Source organism: Giraffa tippelskirchi, chromosome 1, assembly GCF_054371585.1.
Source record: "Giraffa tippelskirchi isolate mGirTip1 chromosome 1, T2T-mGirTip1v1.2.pri, whole genome shotgun sequence".
NCBI lineage: Eukaryota > Metazoa > Chordata > Mammalia > Artiodactyla > Giraffidae > Giraffa > Giraffa tippelskirchi.
Window position 1 is genome coordinate 129,124,354 of NC_137275.1, and position 12,411 is coordinate 129,136,764.

The 12,411-nt window shown below is 41.2% G+C and overlaps 1 protein-coding gene across 18 annotated transcripts in view; it reads left to right on the forward strand.

Annotated features, from left to right (window-relative positions):
- Window positions 1-738: 738 nt before the first annotated feature.
- PINX1 (PIN2 (TERF1) interacting telomerase inhibitor 1) overlaps window positions 739-12,411 on the forward strand; it is a 63,842-nt gene continuing 52,169 nt past the window's right edge. For 3 of the 18 annotated variants that reach the window (XM_081495733.1, XM_081495742.1, XM_081495726.1), the window contains exons 1-4: window positions 739-849; window positions 5,349-5,458; window positions 8,533-8,625; window positions 10,510-10,588. In XM_081495733.1, coding sequence (XP_081351859.1) covers window positions 831-849; window positions 5,349-5,458; window positions 8,533-8,625; window positions 10,510-10,588 — 301 coding nt within the window. In that variant the 5' untranslated portion in view covers window positions 739-830. Of the gene's footprint in view, window positions 1,044-1,170; window positions 1,266-1,509; window positions 1,711-4,485; window positions 4,662-5,348; window positions 5,459-8,532; window positions 8,626-10,509; window positions 10,589-12,411 lie in introns of all 18 variants that reach the window. The other 15 variants (XM_081495865.1, XM_081495760.1, XM_081495844.1 and 12 more) reach the window with 10 other exon arrangements.

Consider the following 12,411-nt stretch of genomic DNA (forward strand, 5'->3'; position numbering starts at 1 on the left):
TGCTATACAAAGTAAGGCCATCATCAGCCGCATCCTTGGAAGCTTGTTAGAAATGCAGAATATCTGGCCTCATTCCAGACCTGCTGAGCCAGAAATTGCATTTCAACAAGATTCCCAGGTGATTTACTCGCACTTTAAAGTTTGGGAAGCCCCGCTCTATGCAGGTCTGCCATGAGACTAAAGAATAGGATGGAATGTCTCACACTGTCACCTTCTTTTTAACAGTGAAGTATCTACTGAAAAATAGTTACAGTGTTAGTCGCTCAGTCGAGTCCAACTCCTCGCGACTCCATGCCCTGACTATAGCCCACCTCTGTTCATGGAATTCTCCAGGCAAGAATACTGGAGTGGGTACCCATTCCCTTCTCCAGAGGATCTTCCCCACCGAGGGATGGAAGTCGGGTCTTCTGCCTTGCAGGCATTTTCTTTACCGTCTGAACCACCAGAACTTCCAGTTGACAATTTAAAAATATCAAGATTCTGTTATTTTTTTAAAAAACACCCAAACTTGGTAATGGTTCTTTTTAGTGGATGTTCCTCATAGATATTTCACAGACACACGGAACGCTGAAATTGGAACAAGCCTTGGAAACCATTAGTCTACCCAGTATCCACCCAAATGCAGAGTGCTACGCTGCCCGCACCCCGCCCACTCGCCGCCACGCGCTTCAGGAGCGAGTCGCGCCTCGCTAACGTCATCAGAGTGCGCCCCCCGCCGCTGCCGTTTCCCCGGCGTGCGAGTCCGGTAGTTGCAGCTTCTCCTCGGGTCGAGCCTGCGGTAACTGCGTTCGTTCAGGTCCCGAGATCCGCAGCGTCACAGACTCGGCGACATGTCGATGCTGGCTGAACGTGAGTGTTGGGCGCGGAGGCTCGATCGGGCCCGAGGGTGAAGGTTCCGGGTGACACGGTGGGCAGACGGCGCGGGTCCCCGGCGCGCAGTGGGCCGGAGGATGCCGGGGGCCGGGGGCCTGGAAGCCCATATCGGCGCTCCCTGGCTGCCGCGGAGATTTCGCAGCTCAGCCTTCCTCGAAAGTTAGCTACAGGTCTGCTGATGAGACCGAGTGTCCACTTGGGACGCTTGTCCTCGCTCTCAAACCTGGATACGTGGGCGGTGGGTTCCAGTGGGGGGTCAGGACATTGGTTTTGGGAACTGAACTCTTACTTCCCCAGGCCTCAGCGTCCTCTGGCTAAAAAGAAGTTGTTGAGCCAGCAGTGAAAGCCCGTTCTTGAAGATATATTGAATCAAGGAAAAGCAAAGCAAAGAGGTTAGAAGCAGTGAACACTGGAAGTTAGTGTTTTGGGGGGGAGACGGGGCTCATGAGTGATTCTAAATAAAATCGTGGTGGTTGTGACTTTGGTAGTTAGAATTAGTAACAGTCTTCTTTGAGAGGAGTGTTGGCCGCAACGCCCGCGTGCCTGGGTTTGCCTTTGACATTCACTATTATTTTGTGAAGTTCGTCAATTTCCTTCCTTTGGGGCGCCTTTTTAACTTTTGAATGGCATCTGTAGTTAAGGCTACCGGCCACCAGTGGGCAGTCGTGCTTTGGTCCTGAAAAGCCGGCCGGTCACTTTGAAAGTGTTTAGTGAACAAGGACCAGAAACAACTTATTTAACAGACCAAGAGCAACTGCACAGGGACTCCGTGAAATAAATGCTGTCGGCATCCTCTCATCTAAAGACGTGGAGGAACGGGAGCACGAAACTAAGTGGGTAAGACGCCATTCAGATTTTACAGGGGCCGAAGTTGAAATTCAGAGGAAAATAATTCACCCCAAGTCACTGAGATAGAAAGTGACAAAATTGATCTAGTTGTCGCTGTTTCTTTACATTCTTGTCATTAGGGTCAGCAGACGACTATTGTTTTTTAAATAAGAACTTACAGAACGGAGTATGTATGTGTTAGTATGACCCTGTGGGCTCTGTTTCTTCATCTGAATAACCAGCGTGGCTAAATCTCTTCTGGTTTTAATATTCTCTGATGTACACTTAGGTCAGCATGTATGTGGAAACATTAGCCCTAGTTCTGCTATTCATTTATGTCTCTTTCCATGATCAGTTTCTCTGGGGCTATTAAAAACATCTTTGATTATGGTCATCACCAGGTTGTCTTAAAAAAGTCAATGAGATGGTGAATGTGAAAATAGTTCAGAGTATAGATGTGTGGTGCCATCTGTGGACATCAGTAATTCAGACTGCAGGATTTCAAGAGAGTATTTTCAGTTCTCCCCCCAGCCCCATGTCTCCAGACTTTCAAATCTTTGGCATAATAATAGATATTGGGTTGGCCAAAAGGTTCACTCAAGTTTTTTCCATACCCTATATTTTGGCCAACCCAATATTTTGTGTTGCCTTTTAATGTGATTTACTAAATTAGTGGCATCCCCTGTGATTAGACACTTAGGACTGGTGTTCTTATTTTAGAAGTGAGAAAACAGAAGCTTAGAGAAATTACAGCCCGCCATTTCACTACCCAGCAGTTATTTTCTCTGATAGTTTATAAAATTGTAATAATTCTGTAGATACAGTTTTGTAACTTACTTTTTTCTGCTGATTAACCTTCAGTTAATATTTTCACTTCAGTAAGTATGCTGTTTCCTGTGTTTTCCCTTGCCATATGGACTAGATTGTGTTCTCTTTTATCTTCACAGGCATCTATCCTGTTTTTAAAATCTAGTAGTTTTCTTTATGTTTCTCAAAAACATCCTTTATCCTGCATTTCTCTAATTGTCAAATATAGTTTATTGATTCTCCCCTATTTAAGGTAAGAATTCTAGCCTACCAAGACATAAGAGAAAAATTTCATTTATCACTCTCACATCTCAGTCCTTATTTAATTTGGAATCTTAGACCCACATTTTATTAGGACGTTTTTGACACTTGCAAATATTACATTTTCTAATCTAATGACAGTGCTATCATTAACGGATTTTGATGGTCATAGCATTACAATTTTATGCTGCTGTTTCCTTAATCTTGACTCTGTGTCAAGATTAATCTATGCCTTAATCTATGTCTCAAAAAATGTTTTAATAAGAATACATGGGTAAAGGATATATTTTTTGAGGTCTTGAATATCTGAAAGTGTCTTTGGGCAAAAAAAAAAAAGACAAAACTTTTGCCCCTGGCTCTTGGCACTCAAAACACTTCTCAGAGTAAGCTGACTCCTGGCATAAACTTTGTGGTACTGGGCGTGGAGTGATTAGACCTGGCACCTCTTGTGTGCAGGGTTGTTTGTTGGGGTTACCCTGAAAATATCTGGATAGATCTCCATATAGGAGGAGTCCCTGCTAGAGGACGGTTACTCCCTTCATCCCAAAGAGCGATTCTGCAGATTCATGACACTCTATCCTGAGTCCTCTGCTGCATTTAACATCCTTACTTGGGAAACACCGCCCTACTCCATTGCTTCCCAGGTGGTACACTGTCAAAGAATCTGCCTGCAGTGCAGGAGACACAAGAGATGCAGGTTTGATCCTTGGGTTGGGAAGATCGCCTGGAGAGGGAAACGGCATCCTACCCCAGTATTCTTGCCTGGGAAATCCACTGGACAGAGGAGCCTGGCGGGCTACAGTCCATGAGGTCGCAAAGAGTCGGACACGACTGAGCACATATGTGTGCACTCTGTTGGTTGAAGATACCTGCCATCTCCCTGGAGAAGAAAAGCTGACCTCGACTGACTCTATAGTCTCTTGTGCCAGCATTATAATATATGCATTTATGACATAAACTGTATGCCGTCTTTATTGCAGAGGGTGGGCACAGTCATTCTCAAAAATGTCTCTTTCACACAAGCCCCGGTTAGAAACCCCTGGGCGACGCTAGTTTGGAGACACACGCTCCAACATGCACCCAGAAGCAGCCTTGCAGAGAGAGCCCTAGTTAGCCAGGCTCATCTCATATGCTGTCCGTTAGCAGAGGCAACGTGAGGCTGTGTATTTACTAAGATAAGCAAAGTAGTAACTTAGTCACCTTAGTAGCATTTTGGGGTGGCCCTTTCCCTGCGAGACACGATAATTCTGAGCCGAGCTCATCTTCCTTTTTAAGTAGTCTTTTTCTGCCTGTAAAGGTTTACCTATTTTTGCTACAGTGTGGATAGTTAAGAATCTGTTTATTGGTTTTATGTTCAGTAAATCAGTTAGGACACTGCTGAGGCATGAGCCGCTGTTGGTACTCTGCTTCCGTTGGTGCAACAGGTAAATGATGATGGCATTTGACCTCCAGATTTCCCACTTGGCCTCCATTTACTGTGGGTTTCATATGCTTGTGTGATAAACTTCTGGAGTCCTTTTTCTCTGCTGTAATTTTCCTTAAAAGTGTAGTGGTAAGTTTGAGTTTCTAATGGTCAGTTATTTATATAACATTAAAAAACAAAAACAACTTGTAGGGACTCAAAGCAGTTTCCTCAATTCATTTATCTTCCTTTTTTCCCTTTCCCCTTTTCTTGTTGCCTTCCTTCTTCCTTCCCTCCTTTTTTTTGTTTCTCAGTCATTCATATATTCAGTCATGTTTTTCCTGAATGCCTGCTATGGGCAAATGCAATGAAGCATAAGAAAGAATAAGAACATAGATGTGAGCTTATGGCATAATAGCAAACATAAGAGATGGATATAAACAATCGTAATATAGAGGAATGTTAAATAAATGCCCAAGAAAAGAAACAGGTAATTTATCGTGTGAGTTCAGAGAAAGGGTCATATATGGCTGTAGGGTGTTTCAGTGAGATTAGTATCTGTAGGTCACGTGGAGGTTGATTCTTCCCAAGTTCATGACAGTTGTGTGCTATGGATTAAAAATGTAAGCTTTGGAGTTGGTAGGACCTTGGTTTGTATAAACACTCTGGTCCTTGCTTGGGGGTATGAGGCATATGCCTCCTGAAGGCTTCAGATTTTCCCATCTGAAAAGTAGAGATAAGACTGTCTCCCCTCATTGGGTTACTGTGGAAACTGAGAATATATGGGTGGCGTTTGGCACTTACTGTGTGTGTAATGACTGCTGATGGTGACCTTGGTGTCATAGGCGCCTTACGTTGCTGCCAATCGCTGAATGGAAGGCCCGACTGATGGTACATCATGTATTTCGATTTGTCACATTTGGAGGAAACATTTTTATTTCACTTTTACAAGATCAATTTGTATGTTCAGATTATAGAGTTATGGGGGAAACCAGGATAAATGATCCAAGCTGATACTATGTCCCAGTGGATGCCGAATCTGATATCTGTATCTAATAAAACAGTGTATGTTGCATTTATAGAAGTATCGTGTGTATGCCGTAGGTATGTGTGTGTTTGTGAGGTATTTTCTGGGTTTGAAAGATAAGCTGCTGATGCGATACTTTGTCATTGACAGGTCGGCGGAAGCAGAAGTGGGCTGTGGATCCAAGAAACACTGCGTGGAGTAATGATGACTCCAAGTTTGGCCAGAGGATGCTAGAGAAGATGGGGTGGTCTAAAGGAAAGGTATCTTGAAGAAGAGCAGAGGAATTGGAGCCATGCAGAGAGATTATAGATCAGGAAAATATATCTTTCTTAGGAGACTGGGAGAAATTTATTTTGGATCAATAAGTGATTTTGGAAAAATAACTAAATTTTATTTATTTATTTATTTTGGAACAGGTATTTAAAAAACAGTTTTATTATTTATGGAACTTGGTTCAGAAATTGTCCTCACACATTTCTTGAGCTACTGAAATCACAGCCCCCCACGCACATGCACCTCTACACTCACATGTCTATGGATATACAGACAGTATGAAGACATTTATATGAAATCAGTTGTCTACACTTTAGTTGTTTATGGCTGTGGGAACATTGAATGCTTAAGCGTGAGTGTGTGCTAAGAAAAGGCATACGTCCAGTGCACAGTTCCTCCCCTATCTCCCCTAGGAAACAAATGATTAATTCTTCCAAGTTGCTTACCATCCAAAATAGAAACATATTTTCCTTCTTATGTTTATTGTAAAATAAATCCTGAAAGTACAGGCGAATACAAAGAAAACCTTTAAACAACTGTAACTCCACCTGTCAAGGATAATCCTTGCTAATATTTTAAGTATTATCTATCCAGAATTTGCTCTATACAAATATACATGCATATTTGTATATCTCTCTGTTTTAAACATCTTGTTTCATAGCCAGCATTTTTCATTTAACACTTTATATCTACCTCTTTTGAAAGACTGAATAGGATTCCAAAACTTTATTTTTTTTTTGATGCATATTCATTTTATATTTGTATGAGATTCATGCTTTTTACATTTAAAAAATATATATCCTTTAGCAATACATTTTATTATTTTTTTTCTTTTTTTTTTAATTAGTGTATTTATCTATTTTTTAACTTTACAATATTGTATTTGTTTTGCCATACATTGACATGAATCCACCATGGGTGTACATGTTTTCCCCTTCCAGAACCCCCCTCCCACCTCCCTCTCCATCCCATCCCTCTGGGTCATCCCAGTGCACCAGCCCCTAACACTCTGTATCATGCATCAAACAATAACTAAATTTTAAAGACGCTGTGATAGTAAAATTAGAATTGAACATAAATGCCAGCTGTCTTTGTTTATCGTTTAACCTGCTCTGGTTTTCATAGATGGTGCCTTTTAGTTGGTTGCATTTGGAATCACACTTAACCATCAGTTTTATGTTGCTTAGAGTAAAGTTTTATTCACCCTTATAACTGGACTACACATTTTCTCCTTTTCCTCAGATTTCATTTATTCCTTACTCAAATAGGGCTTCTGCTGACATCTCTATACTTAAACGGTCCTTGCCAAGGTCTTTAAAGATCTTGTTTCCAAACCCAATGGATCCTTTTTTGGTTCTCACATCACTTTATCCCGTAGCAGCATTGGATGTCATTGACTACCCCTGCTTGAAATACCTCTGTCTTGGCTTCCACAATACTGCCCTCTGTCCTAGTTTTCCCCTCTGCTTTACCAACCACCCCAAAATGTGTTGCTGGCTCTTCCTCCTCTAGACTTTTGAGCTTTGGAATCCCTTGGGGTTCATCCCCAGGCCATTTTCTGTCCTTTGCTTAGGTGAGCTCATTCATTCCATGCCATGCTTTGAATTATCCAAATTCTGAGAGTTGTCACTTTTCTATATCTAGTCCAGATTCAAGTCTGTCCTTTGAGCTCCAAGGTTATAAATTCATCAGCTTGCTTGGCATTTTTACTTGAGTTAGCATCTTAAGTTGATTATTTTTATTATTAAACTTTTTAGTCCCTCCCAAATCTTTTTCTTCTCAAGTTTTCCTCATTTTTGCAAATATACCCTGTATATTTACTTAAGCCAGAAACCTGGAAGTGGTGCTTGGTTCCACCACCTCACTCGCTTCCTACACCTCCAGTCATTATTCCTCTCTGTGCGGGCCCTGTCCTGGACCAACCACCACCACTGCCTGTCCTGATCAATGCAGCAGCCTCTTAGCTGCTTCCCTACCTCCCTTCTTTTCCTTCTCTGGGCCATTTGCCTTACAGCAGCCATTGTGAGCTTTTAAGATATAGAAATTAGATCATGTCATTCATTTGCTTAAAAGCTCAGTGATTTCCCAGTGTTTTAAAGAAATAAAATCTGGAAATTCCATGGCAGTCCTTGATTAGGACTCCACGCTTTCACTGTCAGGGGCACATGTTCAGTCCCTGGCTAGGGAACTAAGATCCTGCAAGCCGTGGGGCATGGCCAAAAAAAAAAAAAAAAATAATAGAATCCAAATTTCTCCCATATTGTCCAAGGTCCTTGAGATCTGGTCCCTTTATATCTCTTACTTTTTTTCTCCATCCACTCTACTAGAGCCACCTTGGGTGACTTTTAGTACACCAGGTCATCAGGGACACCTTACAAATGAGTGTTAATGATGCGGGGGACTTGGGGTCCCCTTCCTCACGGTTGTTTTGTAGAATTATTATTATTTTTTTTTTTTCGAAGGGCCCGTAAGGTCCTCTTGTAGAATTATTTAATGGAAAGTGCCACGGACTTGTAATGCCTCTGATGGGCTTCTGTTAGTTTGGTAGTAGCATTCTGCTTTTGAACATCAAGAAAAGGCATGTTCTCTTTAGTGTTTCCATGGTCTTTAAAGCGAGTCTCAGGTTGAAGAATTGGCATTCATTACTGTAAGTGCAGGGCTTCCCAGGTGGCACTAGTGGTAAAGAACTCGCCTGCCAATGCCGGTGACATAAGAGACATAGATCTAATATCTGAGTTGAAAGATCCCCTGGAGGATATCATGGCAACCCACTCCAATATTCTTGCCTGGAGAATCCCATGGACAGAGGCGCCTGGGGGGCTACAGTCCACAGGTGCTCAAAGAGTCGGACGCGACTGAAGCGACTTAGCACAGCACAGCACTGTAAGTGCATCCTTGGTGTTACAGACATGTCTTGAAAGAATCCACAAGACTGTCCTCTTTGAGGACAAGGGTGGAGCCTCCTAATGTGAGTGATGAATCAGTTAATGAAGGAAGAAAGAGGTAATTTCCGTTTATACCTGATGAAAATGCTAATTCTCTTTATGTTTAATCTCCACAGGGTTTAGGGGCTCAGGAGCAAGGAGCCACTGATCATATTAAAGTTCAAGTCAAAAATAACCACCTGGGACTAGGAGCTGCTATCAGTAACGAAGTGAGCAACAGCATGTCTGCTGCGGGGTTTCCTTGCATCGTTGTCATTTTTGTCAGAGTTTAAAAAAAATTAATCCAGTCAAATTGATTGATCAGTTTTAAGCTATTCAAGAATGTACAGTCCATGTTTTGGGTAACAAGTCAGTGACTAAGCTGCTGCGCATCATGTAACATGCAATCATTTTGCCTCATTGCTTATGCATAAAAGATTCCGAGTAGCCTTATTGCTGAACTTTGCAAAAAGTTTTTTTGTTTTTGTTTTTTTAAGAAATATGCACTTCAGGACAAGAGGAATTTTCATCTTGACCTCTGTTGGAATATTAGCTTATATTGCGAAAATTGGTGGCATTTTGTTTCGAAAATACTACAAGAGAGTACCGTTCTTTTCTTGTCCCATTGTCTGCGTCTGACTGTTGGTGTATAGCAGTTGAGATAATTCACATTTCCTAGTAAACACTAACACTTTGAAAATATGACCCTGTAATTAAAAGTTAATGGCTTGCCCTGCCTTTCATTTTTAGCATCGTTGCTCACTTTAGAAAGCATCTAAACTGAAAGCTCCGTTCTTACATTTTTGCAGCCAACAGAGTCTGGTAGAAAATCTGGAGAATTACATTAGGTGAACTGGATTACTTAGCTTTGTTCAGTAGCTCTGAGTGGTGGACTGGAGCAGCTAAGATTGTTTGGGCTAACAGCTGAAAGCTTAAACCACTAAAGGAAGAGTTTATACATTTGTCAAATCATCAGGTTGTACACCTAAAACTAATACAATGTTTTATGTCAGTTATATCTCAATAAAACTGAAACAAATGCTGTAACTATCTGACAAAATCCAAGACCAGTACTTCAGAAGGTTTACAATGGACACACTTAGTAGATGGAATGTGTAGCGATATCTTCTGTATTTTCATCAATTAATAAACACACCGTGGACAGTTTTTTAAAAAGAGTTTACATAAGGTTGATTTTTGCAGGTAGCTTTTTAGAGGTGGATATATAGATATACTTAATTTTTTAGGAGAAGCATTGCCTATTCAATAGGCTTTAACATTTTCAAAGATAACATATTTAAGCATTCTTTGAAAACTACCTATGAGGCAAATTCCTAAAGAGAAACCCTGCTCCCTACAGGTTGATATTATTCTGGAGATACTCATTCTGTTTTAAAGTCAGATTCTCTTTGTTATGATGGACTTACTAACTGAGCACCTTATCAGTGGGTGCTAATTGATTTGGGGGACTTGGAGCCATTCCCCCACCCTTCCCCAGTGGTGTTTTCTCAAATTGGGATGGATGTAAGCAAATAGAATTGGCATATAGGCTCAAAAAAGCAAAGAAAAGAGCCCTGAAATCTATCCCTGATTTTTTCCTTTAACCTACATAATTTTCCCTTAGTGTGAAAAAAAATTTTTTTGTTTTGCTTTATTTTAATATTTAGCACAAAGGTTGCCTGCTGTTTATTTGACTATAAGTTGACTTGATAAGTTACCCACATTTGAAATCAGGGCTTAAGCTTCCAAGATACTCAGTGGCTCAGTAGTAAAGAATTTGCCTGCAAGGCAGGAGACTGGGATTTGATCCCTGGGTCGAGAAGATCCCCTGAAGAAGGAGATGGCAACCCACTGTAGTATTCTTGCCTGGGAAATCCCATGGACAGAGGAGCCTGGTGGTCTGCCGTCCATGGGGTGGCAAAAGAGTCGGACACAACAACAAATAGATAAATTACAGTTCAAATTTATACTATTTCTTCTTCATTCAAATTTATACAGTAATATTTTGGTGAAACATTTAAAAATTCACAGATTTCCTTGATTCCAATATATATCTTATCTCAGCATAGGTAAATAACAGGTTTGCCTCTAATTGATTTTTTGGTATTTTTCAGGACAACTGGATTGCTCATCAAGATGACTTTAACCAGCTTCTGGCCCAGCTGAGCACTTGCCATGGGCAGGAAACAGCAGGTGGGGAAACCTTTGCTTTTTATCCATTAGATGCAACTGAGTGACTGAACTGAACTGAATCTCAATATAAAGTATTTTTATCAACTTTTTTTTTTTTTTACTGTTAGTGTCATATCTGAAAGTTAATTGATTGTAGCTATCACAAATAGTCTGTTTACATTTCCGGGTATTCGCATTGAATTAACATTAGTCGTAAGCAGAGGCTTTTTTCCCCGTTAAGAGTTTGAGAATGACAAGATCAGTTTATTTAGTTTACATTTCTCTGCTGCAGTTCCCTTATCCTGGCCTTACAATGTCCAGGGCCCTACAGTTCAGGCCTTGGCCCTTTTTCATCTTTCGTCTGCACTCTCTCATTATGCCATCCGGTCTCCCAGGGGGATGTGGTGACCATTGCCACACTTCTCTCTACTGCTTCACCCTCTCTCCTGAACCCCAGACTTGTATTGAGCCCCCTGCTCAGTATCTTCATCAGGGGTTCCTCGACTTCCGGAACTCAACATGTCCAAACTTTAATTCTGCACCTCCCCCACGCCCACCCTGCAAACTGTTGGACCCGCATACCCCACAACCTGTTTTATCTACCATCTTCCGCATTTCAGTTGATGTCAGCTTCATCCTTCTAGTTGTTACAGCGAAAGAACTGTTGTCGGTTCTGCCTTTAAAATATATGCAGACCCTGACTTCCTCTTGTCACCTACACTGTAACTAGCGTGGTCTGAGCAGCTGGTATTTCCTGTGGATTATTACAAGAGCCTGTAAGGCCTTTCTCAGCCATGGCACTGCTGATTTGGGCCAGATCATTCTTTTCTGTGAGGCACGTCCTCTGCATTTAGGATGATTAGCAGCATCCTTGACCGCTATCCACTGGACACCATTTGCACCCTCTCCCTAGTTGTGACAATCAAAAATATCTCCTGATATCGCCAAATGTCCCCTGGGCACAATGCCCCAACTCTAAACTCCATCCACCTGTGGACTCACCTCAAGACCACTAGAGGGTACTGTCTCCCTGTGATAGGTAACAGTGCTGTTCGCTCTGTCTCCAGGTTAGCTCGGTACAGTTCAAACCAGGCCTTGCTAACTGCCAGTCCCAGTACTGAAAAGTCTTAGAATATTCCTTTAAGGGAAAACCTGGTCAGGGACCTGGAGAGCTGAGATCATTTTTCTGCCAAATCATCTTTGGTAAATACAATATCTTCATCCAGATGAATTTTTGGTCATATTACTTGAATTAAAGCTAATAGGATAACCTAGTAACCTATTTTTCTGCTATATTTTTAGTTCTTTAAGATTGCTTACCTAATTACACAGTTTGCCTTTCAACTAAACAGATTCCAAACTATTTTCTTCATAGAATCTTGCAAAAATTTTAGAAATAACCCTTATTTCCTTGTGGGACACAAGAAAACTCTATAGTCTTTAAATTTTTATTTTTCTAAATTATCCTATCTCAAGTAGTTAATGTATGACTCAGCTTAACTTTTTGGTGAACTTACCTCATGGTTTTAAGAAATTCTTTTTACTTCTATCAGATATTTTGTTCCATGTAATTTTAAATATTTTTGGAAATAAACTGGGATGCTGATAGCCTGTCATCCACAAAGGTGTGGTTTAGGACACACCTAATTTTTTTGCTCTCAGAGCCTCTGAGGCAATTTGAAAAACAGTAAAAGACACTTACTCCTTGGAAGGAAAGGTATGACCAACCTAGGCAGCATATTAAAAAGCAGAAACATTACTTTGCCAACAAAGGCCCATCTAGTCAAGGCTATGGTTTTTCCAGTAGTCATGTATGGATGTGAGAGTTGGACTGTGAAGAAAGC